A 20,291-nucleotide genomic window follows, 5' to 3' on the forward strand; every position below is an offset into this window, starting at 1 on the left:
AGTGATGTAATTATACTTCCATTAATTTTTTAAAATTAAAAATAATTTAAGTACAAATGACTGAGGACCATAAGCTCAGTTTTGTTTCAAAGCTGGTTCTCAAAGATAAAAACTAGTGTCAGATCCATTTATTGAAGTGAATACACTGTGGCATCTGATCCAGTATGAATCTTCCATGCAGACAAGAGCTTTTGACCATATTCAAATCTTTTCCATATGTACCTTTTATTTTACTTCAAAAGGTTTTTGAATTTGACAAAGACATTGCTAGCTTCATCTGCAAAGTGCCTTCCTCGTGCCTCCCTTCATCTCTCCCTTTGCCCCTTTTCACTAAGAGGATAAGATGTTCATATGCCAGTTTTTCTGTCTAATGGTTCAACCCAGATGGTTCTCATTATAACGTAAACAGAAGGAGCTGAACATTAAGAAGAGATGCACTATCTGGAAAGCTCAGAAAACTTTGCAGTGTCTCCAACCACAGAATCTTGCTAGTTCATCATGTACTGTGTAAATGAGTTTTCCCATAACATTATTTCAGTGTTCCTCCTCTTCAACTTGGTGTGACCTCTACAGTGTACATCTCCATTGGAAGAACTAGCTCTTTCTCAGTAACACATAAAGACCACTACCTAAAGTGCTTCATCCTTAAAATCTCTGCGTGTATGTGAATATATGGGCAACACTGATAACAAAGACCACATCTAACGCCTACCTCTTGTATATCCTGTTTTCATTTTATGCAACAGTACAAGTAATCATAAAATCTTGCTATGTTGAATTGCTATTCTACTCGTTGTAGTTGAGTAAATGGTCTCTATGTAGGCAACCCTAGGCACTGGGCTAAAATATATGTTGACTATAGAAAGTCAAATCAGAGAGAAGTTTCTTTTTTTGGGTTGTGTAATTGTATTTTTAACATATACATTTATTTTATTACACATGAATAAAACAAACTACATCCATCAGGGAGAACCATGAGACAATCATGAGTTATGTAAATGTTACATTCATAGTGATTTGGCTATTTGTATTTGTCATACTTGAAGTAAGCATCTTCCTGTCTTGTTGCGTCTAAGTTCCTGAACGAAATTCAATATCAATGTTCAGGCAATAAACTGCCTCAGTCATTTGTTCATTCTGAAAGCTGCCAACCTGCACTACCAGTTCACTCAGACATTTAAGTGTTATTTCTTCTTAAGTCGTGAGGTGGGTTGAAGAGCAGACAGTTTAGTTTTACAGTGAAGTTTAGTCGGGGATAAGATCTTTTTTAGAACAAGATAAAGGATTTAAGTTAATACAGAGAGAAGTTTCAATATCACACAAGAGTGAGTCACCACTGCCAGATGTCTGAGTTGTGAACTGTGACCTTGTGGGATTTTTTTCACTACTTCTTTTGTTTAATGTTTCTTTATTTTTTTAATGTGCAGATTTAAAATTGTGCTTTCTAATAGTCCTGTTATTGAGACCAAATGAATTAACAGATTGTGAAGCTGGGTCTTCTATTTTCAAAAGGTACACATGTGCATATGAAGAAAGAATAACTGGTAGGTGAATTCACGAAATTAAATAATAAAGATAATGCAGAACTACTTTGTGTGTGTGTGTGTGTGTGTGTGAGAGAGAGACAGAGACAGAGAGAGACAGAGACAGAGACAGAGAGAGACAGAGACAGAGACAGAGACAGAGACAGAGGCAGAGACAGAGAGAGAGGCAGAGACAGAGACAGAGAGAGAGAGAGAGAGAGACAGAGACAGAGACAAAGACAGAGGCAGAGACAGAGGCAGAGAGAGAGGTGGCATAGAAGGGGTAGTCAGAGAGATGAAGACAGAGAGAGGGAGAAGGAAGAATAGATAGGGTGGAGGGTTGCTGTGTGCAGTACAAGTTAGGAAAAAGAACTCTGAATAATCAGAAGCAAAAACTGCAATAGGAGAAATGTAAAATTGTTTGATACCACCTGCTGGCTACTAGTAGAAATGGCAGTAATAAGAGTCTGAAAAATGTTTTGTTTCTTTTTTCATCACAGTGACCAAAACAATACTCAATCCTTTCCCAAACATAATAATGTTTATGATACGTCACTACCACACTGAGAAAGGTCACAACTGTAACTTAACATGATAATGTTTGGAACGCATTACTGCCACACTGAGAAAGGTTTCAGTTGTAACTTAAGGCTCCCTATACCTGTCCAATAAGACACTGAACCTCCTATATCTTAGGTAAAATTTAGACATTTATCCTTGTTGTAAAACTTAGTTATTTTATACTCTCCTAATTCAAACTTTGTGAGAACACAGAAACAATTATGATCTAGAAGGTTCTATTTATCTCTTGTGCAGCCACAACATGGCTTCGGGGATGACATGTTATTCTCCTAGCTTATATGAGTAGGTCACAAATTTATTATATCCAAAACTCATTTCCAGACTCAAAACACTTTGCTTCTCAAAGGTCTCTTTTTAGTGAAAGTATCAACAATCTAAATGACAGCAATTTCAGATTTTAGGATCAAGTGCAGAGGCATACATATTTTTGTCAGTGTAGGTAAATGTGCATGCTTTTGCTGGAACTGTGTTCTTTCCTCTGTCACACATTCCCCTTTTTATATTTTGATAATTCATATTTCTGCATGCAATGAATTATTAATAATAGTTACTGAATTCTACATTTGTAGGCCCTTGTGAACACACAAGTCAAGAAAAAACAAAGGCTCTCGGTCTCTATAGAAGCCATGCTTTGAGTCTGTCCCTTGCTTTCTTTTCTGTGAGATAATCTTTGACCTGTCCCGAACATTCTTCTGTCACCTCCTGTTTGGCTCAGGTTGCGCATGCATTTGACAAGTCTACACCTCAGTGCACTCTATACACTCTGTCTTCTCTTCAAAAATAAAAAGGTATCTAGTAGCGGGTAGAAACTTGCTAGACAGTTATTGAATATATAAATACATGTTTATGCTACTCCCCTAGTAATCTATAATGGAAAATTATGTACTTATTAGCATAACATCGAGAAACCTATAACTAGTCGGGCATGGTGGCACACAGCTGTAATTCCAGCACCTGAGGAGGCAGAAGCAGATGAATCTGTCTAAATTCAAGGTCAGCCTGGTCTACAAGGGAATCCAGGATAACCAAGCATGCACAGAGAAACCCTAACTTGAAAAACAAACAAATAAACAAACATAAACCTATACCTTCTGTCATGAAGGAATACCAACTTTTTGTGAACTGGGGAGCAAAACCAGAATTCTCAAGAGACATTTCAAAAGTGAAAATACAGCCAGGAGTTGTGGTGCACACCTGTAATCCCAGCACTCAGGGAGGCCAGAGGCAGCTGGATCTCTGTGAGTCCACAATATCCAAGGCTACACAAAGAAACCTTTTCTCAAAAAAAAGAAAACAAAAAAACAAATATATGTCGTATACTACAATTGGGCAAGCAGCTTGATTACCCATAATAGGTCCATCTATGTAGACCAGCAGGACTGGTAAGGCTACTGCAGAGAAACAGGTGGTAAAAAGTAACATGGTTTTAAAAAATCAACTGCATTAATAGGTAACATTTGCAAGACTAAAGGACACAGAAACTAGGCCATCAGGAGGAATGGAACAGGATACAGGGAACAAAAGATAATGTGGTGATTTCAAGCCTGACCTTGACACCAGAGCTCAACTTCCAGATTACTTCTTATAATTTCTCTACAACAATGGTGATGCCTTTACTTTCATTTTTGGTGATTACCATTTTCCTTCTTTAACCCCATTAAAGATCTTATAAATGCCTTTAGTTTACTGTAGTTTAAATAGATAGATACATAGATTTTTTTCTTAGATAGATGCCTTACTATGTACTCTTGGCTGGTCCAGATTACTTTACACTAAGCTTGATAAATTTTCTGTGAGCCTCCTCAGTCTCCGTTTCTCTGGGGCTGAGAGTTTGAATCACCATGCCCAGATCCCTGGGTGTTCTTCACACATTTGTACTCATTCTGATTACCAAGGCGCTCTGCTCTGGTCTCTGTGGCTTGCCCTATAGTTAATATCCTTAAGTTTTCAGTCATTATTATGTCAAGTGTTTATTTTATATTATCCTTACTTTCTTCTTTTTTATGTTCCAACTATGACTATTTAATATATGTTGAAGTTGTAGTGATTCACCAACTAGTGTTTAGCTTTATTTTTCTGTTTGAATTACGCTTTGGTAATTATATATATACATATACATATATATTCACCATTCTTTCATTTTTACACAGCTCACTGCTGAGCCTGTTCCTTGAATTCTGTTTCCACCCTGTGTTTAATTTCAATAGTCCCTATTGTTGTCTTTTCAGTTTGCTCTCTGTTCTTGGGAAATCACGCATGCACAGAATGAAATCCATGTTTTGTTTTGATTACTACCCAGTAACGTTCCTCTGCTTGTGTTACCCAGCTCTTTCTTGTCCTGTGTGTTTACCGGCAGATCCATTAAATATTAAATATTAAATGTCTGCACCAAACACAATTTATACTTCCCATTCTGCTAAATCATGGTTTTAGTGTTGGCCTTGTCTCTGCTGTTTCTGTTTTTATTTTACCATTGGTCATATCATGCAATGTTGTTGTTACTGTTACTGAACACTGTAATGTGTTGGGGAATGGGAGCTGAGGCAGATTTGCACTGTAGGATTTATACTAATTGTTTTAGTTTAATTTAACGTTTTCTCTACTGTGTTAATAATGCCTGCTGTACTTATAAATGCCACCAGAAATGAATTCCTGGGTGTTTTATTTATCTATCTTAGAGGCCTTCAATTCCTTTAATGTTCCTTCTCAGAGAAGATCTGTGTCTTTCAGTTATTTCAGGTGTAAGCCACAGACATATGGTTAAAGTCCAGGCATGGTGTGAGGAGAGGGTAAAGGGAGGGCTCTCGCTTTTTTTGACCTGCTGACTATATCTCACTTCTGGTGGACCTGTGCCCCGTGTTACAACACTCACAAATGTTTCTCTATTGTCCTAATGCTTCTCTGACTACAGCATTCATAAAGTGTCCGTGATGCCCTTGTTGCCAGACTGTAAACTATCATCTTTTTCTGGTTAAGTCAGAAAACCTACATGAACTGGATAGAGAAAGCTTCATTTTTATCACCAGGGAGAATTTCTAGCCAACCAAGTCTGTTTTTCTGAAGGTTTTGTTCTGGGTGAAGGTTTGGGAAAAGCTCAGAATTATTAGTTGCCCTGACCCTGGCTGTATCTCTCAGACCTTTCTTGAGTATCTGGGAAAGGTTCATAGTCACAGTCCATGAACACAGTAACACTACAGCTTGATAAATCTCTCATTCTCACACTAATGCAGATTCAGGCACAAGCAATTCGTCAAAATTACCGTGACAGTGTTCCAGCCAGCATATGGCTCCCACAACTTCTCTTCCAGGTAGGAGATGCTGGCTGTGTCACTCTGAGTTTGCCTGCCTTCCCACAATTCGGGATGACACTCTTCCTGTTCCGTCATCTTGGTTCTCTTGTGAATGCAATGAGACACCATAGTCTCCATTTTGTTCAGCTCTAGTTTGTTGTAAGAATAGGAAAGAGAGATTTCAAACTCTGCACATGTCAGTGTTGAACTAGGAAGCTGAGCCTCATGGCATTAACACATAATTTTAAAAATAAGACCCCTATTATTAGTCGGATGCCTGTCATTTACTTCTGGGATATTTTGTTTTGTTCTGGGTATTTGTGTCTGATTTGTAATCAGAAAAGCTGCAAAAAAGCTTACTAAAGTAACGAACCGACATAATACAAGGAACCTGTGAGAATTAAAGAGTCAGCTACTGTAAGTACTAATGGTGAGGAAAATTCACAAATATCTGACTGTGGCCAGAAAATTTAAGTAGGATACTCAGATATTCTAATACACCACTGTGTATTGATATCTTAATCTTAAGAAGAAGCCTGTACAAACATGCAAGACTGAATTTCAATGAGTTATAATATGTTAGAGAGACAGAGAGTCAGAGACAGAGAGATGAGTGTTTTCAGACTGTTCGGTAATCACAGACAGATGGAAGGCACATGGCAAAATTCAAACTTCTTGGTCAAACTGATGCAGAAAAAAAGTATTTTTGTGTTTCTTTTCATCTGTTAATGTACCATTGACATAATTTCTGAGATTATCTTTAATGCATTAGCTGACGAAGATAATATAATGTATGTACAAAAAAAAAACAAAAAAAAAAAAAAAAAAACCAACATAAGGTTAAGAAACTCCACCTTTTTTACCAAAAATGTAAAAAGGCATTTTCTTTCAAAATCAGTTATAAGTACAATTTTCTAACATTTCATTTTACTGCTGAAGCCTCTAGGGCCTCTATTATGAAAAGAACATAGATTTAATAGAACTATTTTAATTGCTTGGGAGATAGCAGGGGAAAATGGGTATTAAAGGTGAGTGGGGTTTCGAGTCTTCTTACTTCTGTAGAATGACATGGAGCCTTAATTGCATCAAAATATAAAAAAGCATTTTAAGTTACAGAAAATGGTGGCCTTTGCACAGCACCTGAAGCTTCTCCACAGTAAACTTTTCTACCTGGAAAATGGAACTGATGCTCTCTTGTATCATTGGGCTGGATAGTATAAGCACGCACGTCTGACCTAACAATGTAAGACTCTCCTTCCTGTCTTCTCTCATACTGTAGGTCACTGACTTTGTCTCCACAATGACGATTGGATTTTCCATTTTACAGACTTTCAATGACAAAGGTAAATAACATGTAGAATCTGCTTAAGTCAGATTTCTGTAGTTTCTGTATATTAGGCTTTTTAGCCCTTCCCCCTGGATCAATGGTGGATAAAGATGCTGAGAATGCAAAGGAAGGATGTAAGAGTCCCATCTAGTGGTAGGCTGAGAAAAACCAAAGAACACTGAACTATACAAATGGCTTCCAAAAAGACCTAGTCATTTTATTTTTCAGTTGTTCATTCTCCATTGGGTGGAAGGATTTACCATGGATCATTAGAAAGGAGCATGGAGAAACTTCTCCTCGTCTCTTCTCCATTCTTCCACTGTTTCTTCAAATCTAAGATTCTTTTCAAAACTGCTCTGTAATTCTGGATTAATTAAACCCTTGATATCCACGACTGACCTGCTCAGGCCCTAGATGTCTCAAAGGACACAATTTAGCTCTTTAATTAGGCATAACTTGATAACCATTTGGATTCTGCAATGCCATCAGCACTAAAGACGAAGCTCTTGCCAACATAACCTGGCAACTCCTAGTGCACCTTATTGAAAATTTTGACATGGCTCACACCCCAACCTGAGGGTTTCTGAGATGAGGATTGTTCTGACTGCATTAAGGCAAGGTCAGGCTGGATATAGAAAGAGTCAACAGCAGATTCCTCAGATTCCTGAGTTATCGGTTTTCCTTCACCTAATGCAGTCAAACTTGGTGTGACTACTGCTAAGTTTCACAGTAATGTTGTGATTTCTTGAGTTTATGATGAAGTCATATGTTTGGCACTTTGACAATAAGAAAATAAGAGAATAGCAGACCAAACAAAGCCCTTTCTGTGCATATTCCCCACTGTTACCAAATCCATTTTCTATTTCATTCTTGTAAATTGCATTGCTATAAAATGCAGGTTGAATATTGAAATGTTAATCATTTGAGAGACTTTTTATAAATCCCTAAGGTGATTTAGCTGGGAAGATATTATGTTATTTGTGATGAATAATGTATTAGGAAAATTTTATCACAAAAATCATCGAATTAGAAACTATTTGAAATGATAAGACACATTTGAACATAACTAGAAGCTTTTATAATTTTTAGAATTAAAACTCAAAAATATACATTCAAAACTTTGTTGTAGAAAAAGTAAACAGATCACACTTTACTAATGGCATGCACCTATAAAATAGTGGAAGAACCAGAGTAGAGAAGCTATTATTCTCTAAATATAATTTCAAAGTATAAGTGCTGAAAGCAAAAGCTCCACTTCAAAAGCTAAGTCAAATTACTCCAAATGAGAAAACAGGATGATATTAATATTTTGGAGGCTGAATCTTGAGATGACTTTCTTCACGGCTTACCTGCTCTTCACATCAAAGCCTGAATCAACAACAACATCAACAAAATAACAAACAAAAAACATCATAAATATCTGCAGTTTTCCTCTCACACTCTATAAAATTGTAAAGATTTCATAGATGACTTCTGAGATGAAAATTATTGGGCAAATGTCTTGAGAACATAGTTAGTACAGTAATCAGATTGTGTTCAGTTTATAGCATTGCCTCCAAGTCCTGTGAGGACCCAGCCCTGAGCAGTTACATGCTTAGAGATGGCTTAACTAGGAAATTTTTGCTTTAAAATGTAAACAGGGCAGGGCAGATGAAAATGTAAAGACATATTATATCAGTCTTGGTCCACTAATAGTAAAATTTCACCTGTAGTCCAAGGTACACAAAACTCCTCAAAATTCATCTGCTGATAACAAACAGTGATAATGAGAGTTTAGATCTTAATGTTGTCCTCAAGTTCTGACGTGCTTTTAGTATATACAATTCTCACAAAGAACACACACACACACACACACACACACACACACACACACACACACATATAATGTTTTTGTGTCAACCTGATATTTGATAGTGAAAAGGTGTTACAGGAAGTTACCTGAAGTTATAGGGCCTCAGAATAGCTCGATGGATAAGTTTTCTTGTCTGCAAATCTTAAGGCAATGTTAACTAGGAAATTGTTGCAGAACTAAACAACAAATAATTTTCACACACCCAACTCAGCATGTGGTAGAAGTAGGGTGTTCATACCATGTTGTTTTTACTGTTGTTTCTGAGCTAAAAAATAAGAGCATCTTAAATGTCTTAAATGTTTGAGTATATTAAGTCAATGTTTGCAAAGACTTCTCAAAATCTCAATACTAATACAAAGTTAAGACAAAATGGACCAACTAAACAACAGCATATGCTTTGAATCATCTTTGTATGGCCTCACTAAAAAAAGTGATAATCATTTCCATTGAGAAAGCTTCGGCAGGCTACCTGTAGTCCTGCGGACTCACCTCAGCCTGAGCTAGATCTCCGAGGCTCTCTAATTTTCCTTGCCATAGCTTATTATTCCATTTTGCCTCAGTCACTTTTCTAATTGGCAGTGGGATGGCTGGGATGAGCCTGTGACAGCAGCAGGGAGAACAGCGGCTGGTGGGTTGGCAGCTTGCATCTGATTAGCATGTACTGCCTTGTGCCAAAGTCAATTCTGAGATGCCAGGTATGCCTCCTGTTAGCACCGTGCAGCCAGTGCCTCTTGGAAAACAAAAATTTGGAATAAATTCCGAAATTATCTCCGCCGTGTACAGTCTTCATGCTCATTGTTTTCATGCCCCGCTATCGCCCACACAGTCTACTTCCTCTGCACCTTCTTCTTGTGAATTTCAGGAAAAATTATCATTTGCCTAATAAGTCAGCTCCAACTGCTTAGCTGCAGAAACTGAAGTCTCTACTAGTAACTTTCTCATTCCCCATTTCCTTTTCTGACATTTGGTTTTTCTGTTTGGTTGGTTGGTTTCTGTTTTCTTTTGTTGTTGTGGGCTTTTTTTTTTTTTTTTTTTTTTTTTTTTCTTGTTTGTTTGTTTTGCCTTGGGCTTTTACAGAGCTCTTTCCTAACATTGCCTGCCCTCACCCATAGTCTTCAAATTAATATGCCCATATATACTAGCCAGGAAAACAAGGTGGATAAGGTGAGCAATACAGTTTTGATCATCTGGTAAATAAAAAGTATAAGCCTACAACTAGTGGTAAATAAAATTGTAAATCTACAACTTGATTCAGTCAAGAGTTGGTCATGCAAGAATATGATTCCCTCCTCATTTATAAACACACACACATATGAACACTTGGGTAATTAATACTTATTTGTTTGTTTTGTCAAGCTAAGTACTACCCATCACCATACTTCTCGAACCATATTCTTTTAAAGAATTTGTAGATATAAGAAATACAAATTGGTCATCCATTCATTATTTTATGTATCCTTCTGACATTTCCATAATGGAGATAGCATGTGTTTCCTTTTAAAGTGGAACAAGCCAAAAGTATATAGAAAGTAAATGGATTGTTCTAACTAGAAATGTAGGCAAATTAACAAAGGATGTCTTCATTACTGATGTAATATTATTTCTACAATGTAATACTCTGTAGTCTTACTTGGTTTTCATTAAGTAGATATACACATGTGTGTGTGTGTGTGTGTGTGTGTGTGTGTGTGTGTGTTTACACCTTTCCTTGTTTCATATCAGCATGAGGTGTTGGGAAAATTACAATTATGTCATTACTAAAATGCTTTCTGCCCAAATAATGAATTTTCTCACAAGTTATAATGGAATAATTTTTAGTTCTACCATTGTTCTGGTGATGCGGATTCCATAGCTATGTTTAAAAAAAAAAAATAAAAGCAGTATAGGAGCCCCATTCTCTCTATGCTTTTACAGATTCCATGCAAATAGATGTGATTTTAATATACAAATTCCATAGTAAACAAGATAACTTTAACTTTGTGTCATTGCTTTTCTATTAGAGATGTCTAAATATGGAAGACAGTGATGGTGTCAGAGATGGTAAAGGGTTACTGCAAAGGTATTCTTAAGCAAGTGAGAAGGATGCGTTTTAATGCTTAGAGAAGAGGCTTGGCCACACAGAACCATAGGTAATCAACTTTCCACCCTAGTAGCTCAAGGAAATGAGGCTCTGAGGTAGGTCCTTTTTCAGCTGTTTCATTTTTCTTATTCAAGCTAAAAGCCAAGGCATGGCCAAGTTCAGTAATATGTAAATGAGATGTAAGAATAAAACATAATGATGCATGATGGTTCTTCCCTCTAAAGCAGGCTCCAACTTCCCTTTCCTTCGTAGGGTGCCTCTTTTTCCACATTTAAGGTGATGCAAAATGCACAGATTCATGGTTTCATTGTGACTCATTTGTTTCCTAGGAGGATTGTATCCATTCTGAGCACAGGAGCCATATCAAACAAGTAAGATGCAATGACGGCATTTTTATATGGCATGCATTTCTAAAGTGCTGGTTCTTAAGGATGTTAAACAGGCCAATAGTTAGTAAGAGTGAAGCACACGGGATGACAATAACTTAAGTTGAACTCAATTTCCCCCCTTGAATTGGATTTTACTACTTGTATTGAAGGAAATTTGCTGCTTGAATTGACTTAAATTGTACTTCCGAACTAAAACTGAATTCACACTATTATATTCCACCCAAAAACAGGCCTTCAATGATTCAGGCACCCTCAAAACAAAACAAGGGATACAAACAAACAAATAAAAACCCTGTGTATCAGATGTCAAAGAGGTTGAATTCCTTCCTAGAGCTAGTGTTTCCAAATCTCCAGAGTTTATGATTCCTCAGAGATTCTGTCTCACAAAGTAACTACTGTCACTCTAACTCAAATGAGGTGGCTTCATGTTACATGTGTGTTTATATAAAGAAGAAAGTTGTGTCAGAAACCAGATAATAATCACTGCGGATACATGGCATTTATCCTGTGCCAGAATCCCAGCAATTCTGTGAAAGCATAAAGGTGAGGTGTTGTATAACCCTGCTCCCCTAAGATCCTCTCTAAGGACAAATTATTAGTAGCATAGTTTTATGAATAGATTAAATTAAAATACAGAGGAGCGAAGAAACCTCCCGGAAGTCACTCAGTAATAACAACAGGGCAAGGCCTGTGCAAGATGCTATGCATCTAAAGAGTAAGCATGCCTCCTCGTCACTTTGCAAGGTTCATAGCAACAACTATGAATCTTAGCGCTGACAAAATATACTGACAAATAATGTAATATGTAAACGACCCAAAAATAATATAATACACATTTACTCAGCAAGGCAATTTCTCAGACCCTCTGGTTGTAAGTTTAGGTTAAGTGGAAAACTGAAGATCATTGGGAAGAGCTCCGTGAGGTGCATTTATTTGGCTAAGGACATTGGGCAACCTGTTGGTGAACTTCTTTACACTCACAAAAAAAGGTAGCTTTGTGTGCTCAAGGCATTGTATTTGGGTTATGTGCTATGAAAGTCAATTAGCCAACTGAGTCCATAGTACTAGGGAGGAAAATATGCAATCCAAATATTTCCTTTAGAGTTTGGTTTTATATTTACTCAAAATTCACATGACACACTGAAAATTCTTTGAATCTGGCTTGTGGAAATGGCTCAGTCATTAAAAGCAAACATGGTTATCTGAATTTTGATTGATCAAAGCAATACAAGGGCCAGAAACAGTGGCATAGCATCTGTAATGTAGCATACTGTCATAAAGGGGCAAAGAGAGCTGTCTCAGTCAAGGTGGAACGCCAAGGACAGCACTCAAAGGATTTGCATTCCCAAACATATATTCACACATAATTATACACCTAACAGCATTAACAAGCGTACACTGACAAACAAAAAAGCATACATGCACATAGACTCAGCTGCCCCCCACCCACACATACACAAATACCTTGAAATTTTATGTAATTAGCCATTTTAATTTTATGTTTTGCACTAACACCTATACCCACTGGGTCTCTTTATTCCACTTTAGTCTTTAAAGAAGCTCTCTCTATATGACACAAATTTAAATTGTCAAGGACAATTGTTCATACATATATCTAACACTAAAAAGGATCTAGACGTAAGTAAATAGCAGCATCGTATTTCTTTCATAATTATTTCTTATTCACATAAAGCTCTAAGAAATGTCAACCTCTGAAAGCAGCCCCCAATACTTTCACATAAAAAATCTGCTGTACTATGAAGTGATGTCTGTGTACTGTGAAGGCACAGTTCAACCTTGAGGGCCTTGAAAGCATAGCACCTAAGGGAAGAGGCTGGAAGTTTCCTCAAGTACCGTCCTACATTGACAAGAGAGAGCAAATGCCTCCTCCCAAAGGTGACCGTGTTTGGTTTTGTCCGAGGATCTTTCTTAAGCCTCTGGAACAGCACTGACCAACACTGACTAATACCGACCATACGTGCCAGCAGCACACAGTGAAAGAGGGCGGGTATGGAAACAAGTGCTAAAGCTCAGTGCAGCGTTTTATGTCCTCTACGTGTCTCTGTATACATATATCGTGCAGAGCTGTATTAATCACAAAGAACAACTTTTAGAATTTTTGCCAAGAATGCTTTTACCATCTAATAGCATCCATTTGCAAGAAAATTAGTATTCACATCTATACATAAATATTGAAAATTATACATTGTTTGGTCTCCCTTGTTTGCCTGTCTTCTGTCTCTCATGTGTGTATGTGTGTGTGTGTGTTTGTGTGTGTGTGTGTGTGTGTGTGTGCGTGTGCACACCCACGCGCCAGTGTCATGGGCCCTGTAAAGGTCAGAGGTCAACTTGCAAGAGCTCTATTCTTTCATGTGTCTTGTGATAAACTTCAGGTGTTAAGGCTTCCCCGCAAGTGGCCTTACACTCTGAACCATCTCCCTGCACTTCCTCTCTTTTTTTTTTTTTTTTTTTTTTGAGGTAGGATCTCTTGCTGGCCTTGCGCTTGCTAATTAAGGCCTTCTGCTGGTGTTCAAAAACCTAAGGGACCCTGTTGTTTCCGCTTCTCCAGAGCTGGGATTAACAATGCCATCGAGCCTATCTTGCTTCCACCCACCCCACACATGAGTTCTGGGATTTGAACTCAGGTCCTCTATGTGTGTTTGGCAGCCATTTTGTTGACATTTAACCTTTCCAAACCCCTATAGTTTTGCTTTTTAATTTTATATTTCACATTTAGCACCAACCCTTTAAAATATTTGTATACTTTATTGTCATTTTATATAGTACATTATGTATTGATGTATTCATCACATCTCTACTTAAATGGATATTTTGTACATGTTTCCTGTAAAATCTTCATGTTTTATGCCATGAAAACCTTATACAGACATTAGTAAAATGTAATTTTCATTATAATCCCTAGTGAACAAATAAAGCATTACTTATTTTATACAATATATTATATGATTATAAAAATTTCTGTGGTGTGTCTAATCTATCCTACAAGTTCTCTTTTCCATTAATATATAGTTATTATACATAAAAATTACCAATATCTGTTCTTTGAAAGTCATGCAGCCTTACTTTTGAAGTCATTCGCATGAGTATTTCTGGAAACATGTCTGTTTATAATCCAGTAGTTCTCAAAGCTGAAAATGCATACTTCAGCATCTTAATTCTGAGAAATATCTGGTGTTCAAATTCAACATTCATTTATTCTGTCATGAAGATGGCTGATACTAAATCCAGGAAACTTTGATTGAATCACCAATTAGATCCATTTGGTACTAAAATTTTCTCTATTTGAAGTGTTTGGTTATTCACTTAACTTACTTATTTTAAATCTATTGAGAAAATTTTAAGTTAATTTGATTTTTTTTTCTAGAAATCTATCCCATTGATATTACCTAATTTTTTGGTGTAGAACTTGTCATTTAATTTTCTTGTGGTCTGTTTACATTCTATAAAGTTCATGGTAAAGTCTCCACTGAGTTTAGGTTTCTGGTCCTCTTTTCCTTTGACTAGTGGTTTTTCAGTTGTGCTGATATTTAAAAAGAATGATCTTTCGGTTCTGTTGACTTCAGCTATTGCTTTTGTAATACCTATTTATATTTCTTCTTCTATTCTTATTTCCTTCACTCTATAGGCATTTTGTTTAGCTGGGATTTTTTTTCTGTTGTTATATGGAAATGCATATAATTTATTTATTTGAGTTTTAAAAATTTTTTTATTAAATATTTTACAGATGCATTTATATTATTTCACATATCTACAATAAACTACCTACAGCAAGAAGAACCATGAACAATCAGGAATTACATATATATATATATGCTTAATTGCATGTATATATTGCTTAATTGCAAAACTAAACTATCTGGTCTTCAACACCATCAGAGACTTGAGAAAGAATAAAATTGATTTGCTAAGTATTCAGGGTATGCAGTTTAGCAGCTCCCCAAATGTGAATCACTTCTTAAAATTCCCACATCTTTACTTTTAAAGAGTTTTTGTGTGTGTGTGGTTACTGTCATTATTATGAACTTTAATTTTGTATCTTTATGTTTATGTGAGTATAATTCTCTTTTATCTTTGTTAATATAAGCATGAATTGCTATGAATTTTCCTATGAGCACTGTTTTTAATGCATTCTACAATTATAATTAAGCCTTGCTGCACTGTTTGCATAGTCCTGTCTCTGTGCATACTCTGATTTCCTACGTGGGTTACTGTTGGTATAGCTGGTTCCTTGACTGTTTCATTCACACATATTTTCAGTTTTCTTGCTAATATTATTGGTATATTTTAAAGAATATACTTGGAATGATTTCTATGACTTTGCTGGTTTGAACAGAGATTTGTAGCTCAAAATCTCATCTATCCTGTATAATATTCCATGTGTACTTGACAAAAGTTCATAACTGTTTCTGTAGAATAGTGATTTATTTTATTTTTCTCTATTTTTTCAGTGTGCATTTTATTATTTTGCATTTTCAGTATTTCATATTACTTTCTGAATCTTTGCCCATGTCTTTGTTCATGTTGTTTTCAATTCTGAAATGTTCTTCTATTTTTTAATATATCTTTGCTTTATAAATATCCTCTCTATCTCGTGGATAGTTCATATGGTTTTGTTTCACTTTTTTGTACTTACAATAACTACTGATTTTTTAGGATGGAATATATTCTTCTTCTTATTGTGTATAAATACACAGTGAGTTTAATATCAGGGAATTCTTCATTGTTGTAAGTCACGTAATACATCCACTTTATTTGGTGTCCGTCCATCATATCATGTAGAGCAATGGCTCCTATTCGGCATACATTTGGTATCCTTATTTGGTATAAATTCATCATTGTCATGTGGTCCCTAGCCCTACATCAGGAACAATGTGCAACTACTGTCCAGATGGTGAGTGACACATGTTCAAATCCAAGTAAGTGTGATGAGATTTGATTGGTGTCATTATCTATACACATTTACAAAGAATAGAAAGAGAAAGGTCGGAAGTCTGCTTCTTGATGAACTCTGTTGTGCACTACAGAGTGACACTACGTGCATTAATAGACTATATCTAATCTAATTTTTCACATGCTTACACAAAATATTGAACAATGTATGTGTTTGGAAAATAATCAACTTATGAACCATATTGTGTAAACAACTTCAACGGTTTCTAACGCAATAGAATTAATGAACGCATGTAATAGTGTTACAAAGAAAACATAATCGACCTTAAATAAACATACACTAACAGGTTTAAGCTACAGTTGATTTTGTATATAAATCTTGATTTAAATTTCATCCTTAAATTTTTTTTACACAAATACAAGTAGGTATACACGTTAAAAGTAAAAATGCCTCTCCATTCTCTTTCCTCGGCCTTTTATTTCTTTAAATTTTGATTTAATTTTTTTTAAAGTTTAACTTTTATTTATTTTATTTTTTTTATTAATGTATTCTTGTTACATCTCAATGTTTATCCCATCCCTTGTATCCTCCCATCCCCCCCCATTTTCCCATTATTCCCCTCCCCTATGACTGTTCCTGAGGGGGATTACGTCCCCCTATATATTCTCATAGGGTATGTATTTTGATTGTGTTTTTTACCCCCCCCCCGACAGCTCTTCCCAGATCTTCCACACCTTAACACACACTCAACATCATGCTTCCTCCCCTTTTCTCAGGCCTGTCTCTCTCAAAAAGGAGAAACAACGACAAACTAAAATCAAAATTGGTTTTCAAAAAACAGAAAGAAGGGAAGGAAGAAAGGGAGGGAGAGGAGGAGCAGGGAGATCATTCTATGGAGTTTTTAGAAGTTTTCTACATCTCTCTACACTGATCCCACATTGTCATAACTAATTTCTCATATATATATAAAGTCTAGATCCATGGATTCTGTTGCCGGTTACCCCATGATCCCCATGCATAGCAACAAGCCATTCTATATACTGCAACCATTCACCCAACTGGACCGAACGCTGATATTACCAGTAACATCAAAACTAAGTCTACCTAACCTAAATTACACTCATTTTCCTAACTTTTCTATGCTGCTCATTTTGCTTTTGTTAAGGACAACATTATTCACTTAAATAAAGAAAGAAAACTTATCCTAAATGTTATCTTATATTTTCTTTCTCTACAATTTTGATGCATATTTATCTAGACCCCTGGACCTTTTCTGTGACAAACTTTTCTTTTTGTTCGTTTTTTCCTGCCCATTCTTTATTAATGACATCGTTTCATTCTGCTCGAATACTTAAACATCTCCCTGAGTTTTTACTCTGCTGGAATACTTAAACATCTCCCTGAGTTTTTACTCTGCTGGAATACTTAAACATCTCCCTGAGTTTGCCCCATGCCTCTTGTTATTTCTTACAGCTCAGCTGCTACAACAGTACCATTTTTATAATTTACAAATAATATATTAATAATCATAAAAATGATAACTTTAAAAAATATAAATACATTCTAGAGATCTGTCACGAAGCATAATGTTTATAACTAACAATGTTGTGTGATATGGATAAATTCTGCCAAGAAAACGGAACTTATATTAAGTGCCCAAACACTCATAGGAATGAGAAAAAAGTTCAGAGGAAGGAAAAAGTTAATGAGCACTGCATTTCATGTATATACTCTATTTGTATGTACTCACTGAGTGATGTGTATTAAATATGTATAGCTTTATATGTGTCATAATACTTAACAAAGCAGTTATCAAAATAAGATATCTAGCATATATTGAATAGCAAGCATTTTTTCCTGAGGGTTTCACCAATATCATAACATCAGAGCACTGTAACAGACTGCCATTTCTGCAGCTGAAGACTCATCCTACAAAGATGAACAGTAATGCCCTTCTCATTAAGGCTTCTAACTATGTCTCTGTCTGTATCTCCATGTCAGTCACTGAAACAGTCGTCACCAAACACACTGTGTTTCTTCGTTCCTTAACGTTACGGAACATTCCATTCTCCTTGACCATGATTTTGCCAAGCCCATCTGTTCAAGTCATTCCTACTCACTTTAAGACATATTTCAAATATTAAATCACCATCTTACTCGTTGACTTCAAGTTTAAGAGAATAAACGTTCAGGTTTCTATATCAGTGTGATGTGCCACTGCAGTAAAGCCTCCATCCCACATTGTAACTGTCCTTTAGATATCTTCTTCTATCTACAAGCCAAGCCACCTGGATGCAGGAGATATATTTTGTGTGTGTTTTTCTTTCCCAATTACTGGGCCAGTACTGAAAGTAAATTCTCATCAACACTTTCACAAATGATTAAGAGTGCCCCATACACAAAAGACACAAAGATAATCTATTTGTTATAGAATGTACTCAGCCTTTCCTTTTTTTCTTGTTTTTTTGTTTGTTTGTCCTTTTCCCTTTCTTTCTTTCTTTCTTTCTTTCTTTCTTTCTTTCTTTCTTCCTTTCTTTCTTTTTGAGACAGGATTTCTGTGTATCCTTGGCTGTCCTTGACTTGCTTTGCTAACCAGGCTGGCTTGGAACTTATAATGATCCCTCTGCCTCTGTTTTCCTGAGTGCTGGGAATAAAGGCTTATGCCACTACTCCCTGATACGCTTAGCCTTTTCTATGCTAGAAGGAAAAAGTCATCAGTTTCTCCTGCATTGTTTTGAGGCCTTGAATTTTAAGTGGTCTTGGTGCTGTGCACCTGCTATCTAGCCCTAAGGATGCTGAAGCCAGTCTCGGTTACAAGGCAGAACAATGCTGCAAAGGGCAGGAGGAGGCTATATCAAATATACTACATAAGTGAATGAACTTCCTCTGTCTCTCATGTAAAATGCATAGATTAAATATCTTCATTTCAAAATAAAACCAAAATAAATATAGAAAGCCTAAAAGTGTGATATTTTCTACTTTAAATTTGAAAATTCCATTACCAGTGTTTGTTTAAGAAAATCAAGTGTGCCAATGGAGGTAAGAAAATCCAGTTCAATGTTTTTCTTGTTTTTGAACTGAAAGCACTAACATCAATTTTCTTCATTAAAAAGAGAGAAAAATAACATAAGAAATGCGTAAACATAATATTCTCCCATTCCAAATTAAAGTCTCAAAAAAGAAAAAAAACCCACACCTTCCTCTGTTAGCATAGAAATGAATGCTAAAATGCAGGGTGATTAAACAGAAAATAATAATATAAAAAAACTTTTAAAAATCCCAAATAACTAATTGTAGTTCCAACATATTTGAATAATTTATTCACCTACTAACCATGTGGTACTGATTACAGTTTACAGCTCTGTGCCTCTGTTTTCTCATATATAAACCAGAACCAACATTTTCTGCACTACACATCACAAGGCACTGATGTGACAAGCATCAAGAGAGAGAAACTTTGGGAAGCACACTGAACAAAATGTGCTGTACTGCAGGCGTTCACTCACCAAACACGGTTCTTGCAGGAACAGATTCTCTGTTAAGCCAGAATGACACTTGGGAGAGAATGACAGTCATGATGCAAGGCAGATAGGTCTGAATCACAAAATACCCAATTTTTCTTTTCAAGTGGAAATGAGCTGTCATTACAGTATATTCACCTGGAAGGAGAATTTAAGAAGCGTAAGGAACTGTAATTGTCAATAGTCAGGACAATTTGGAGATGATTAGAAGAATAGTCCCTGATAAAAAAAGGAAAAAGAAAAAGAAAGGATCACATACATTCCATGAAAACTAGAAATGCTTCATTAGAACAAGAATATTTAACAAAGAATTACAGAGTATCAACAGTTTTGCACTGTCATGCTTTTTTTTTTCTTTTTTTTTTTGTCATGCCCACTCCCCAGCAGGTATCTAAAGACTCCCCCAGTAAATGATCTTATTGGCTGCTGCACTGATTGATTTAGCACCATCCTTCCTGTGCATTAAGCACTGGTACCATGTCTCATCCTTGACAGTGCTCTTTCAGCCCAGCTTTTCCACTTTTAATTATGTCACAATTTCTGACTGTCTCTTGGCTTTATGCCCACTGCAATTTGCTTCGGTCAGTTTTGTCTACTTCTCATACCTACCTTGTTTTATTTTTTTTCTCTCTCCTATGATTTTAATTATTGCCAGGTGTTAGATAATTGGTCTGCACGGCTGCCTTTTTCTTCACTGAGGACAGCCTCAGATAAAGAGTAGAATAATCATAAAATATCCACAATGAGAGAAAAAATGATAAAACAAGATAAATTATTATCCGTACTCTGAAAATAAATGCTAAAGTTGACTGACT

The 20,291-nt window shown here is 36.1% G+C and overlaps 1 protein-coding gene across 1 annotated transcript in view; it reads right to left on the reverse strand.

The window, feature by feature from the left end:
* The window catches only part of Gabra2 (gamma-aminobutyric acid type A receptor subunit alpha2), a 126,901-nt gene that overhangs the window by 20,584 nt on the left and 86,026 nt on the right, over positions 1-20,291 (reverse strand). The window contains exon 8 of the mRNA XM_051164856.1: positions 19,462-19,614. Coding sequence (XP_051020813.1) covers positions 19,462-19,614 — 153 coding nt within the window. The remainder of the gene's footprint in view (positions 1-19,461; positions 19,615-20,291) is intronic.

The sequence above is a fragment of the Acomys russatus genome, chromosome 22 (genome assembly GCF_903995435.1).
Source record: "Acomys russatus chromosome 22, mAcoRus1.1, whole genome shotgun sequence".
In the NCBI taxonomy this organism is placed as follows: Eukaryota; Metazoa; Chordata; class Mammalia; order Rodentia; family Muridae; genus Acomys; species Acomys russatus.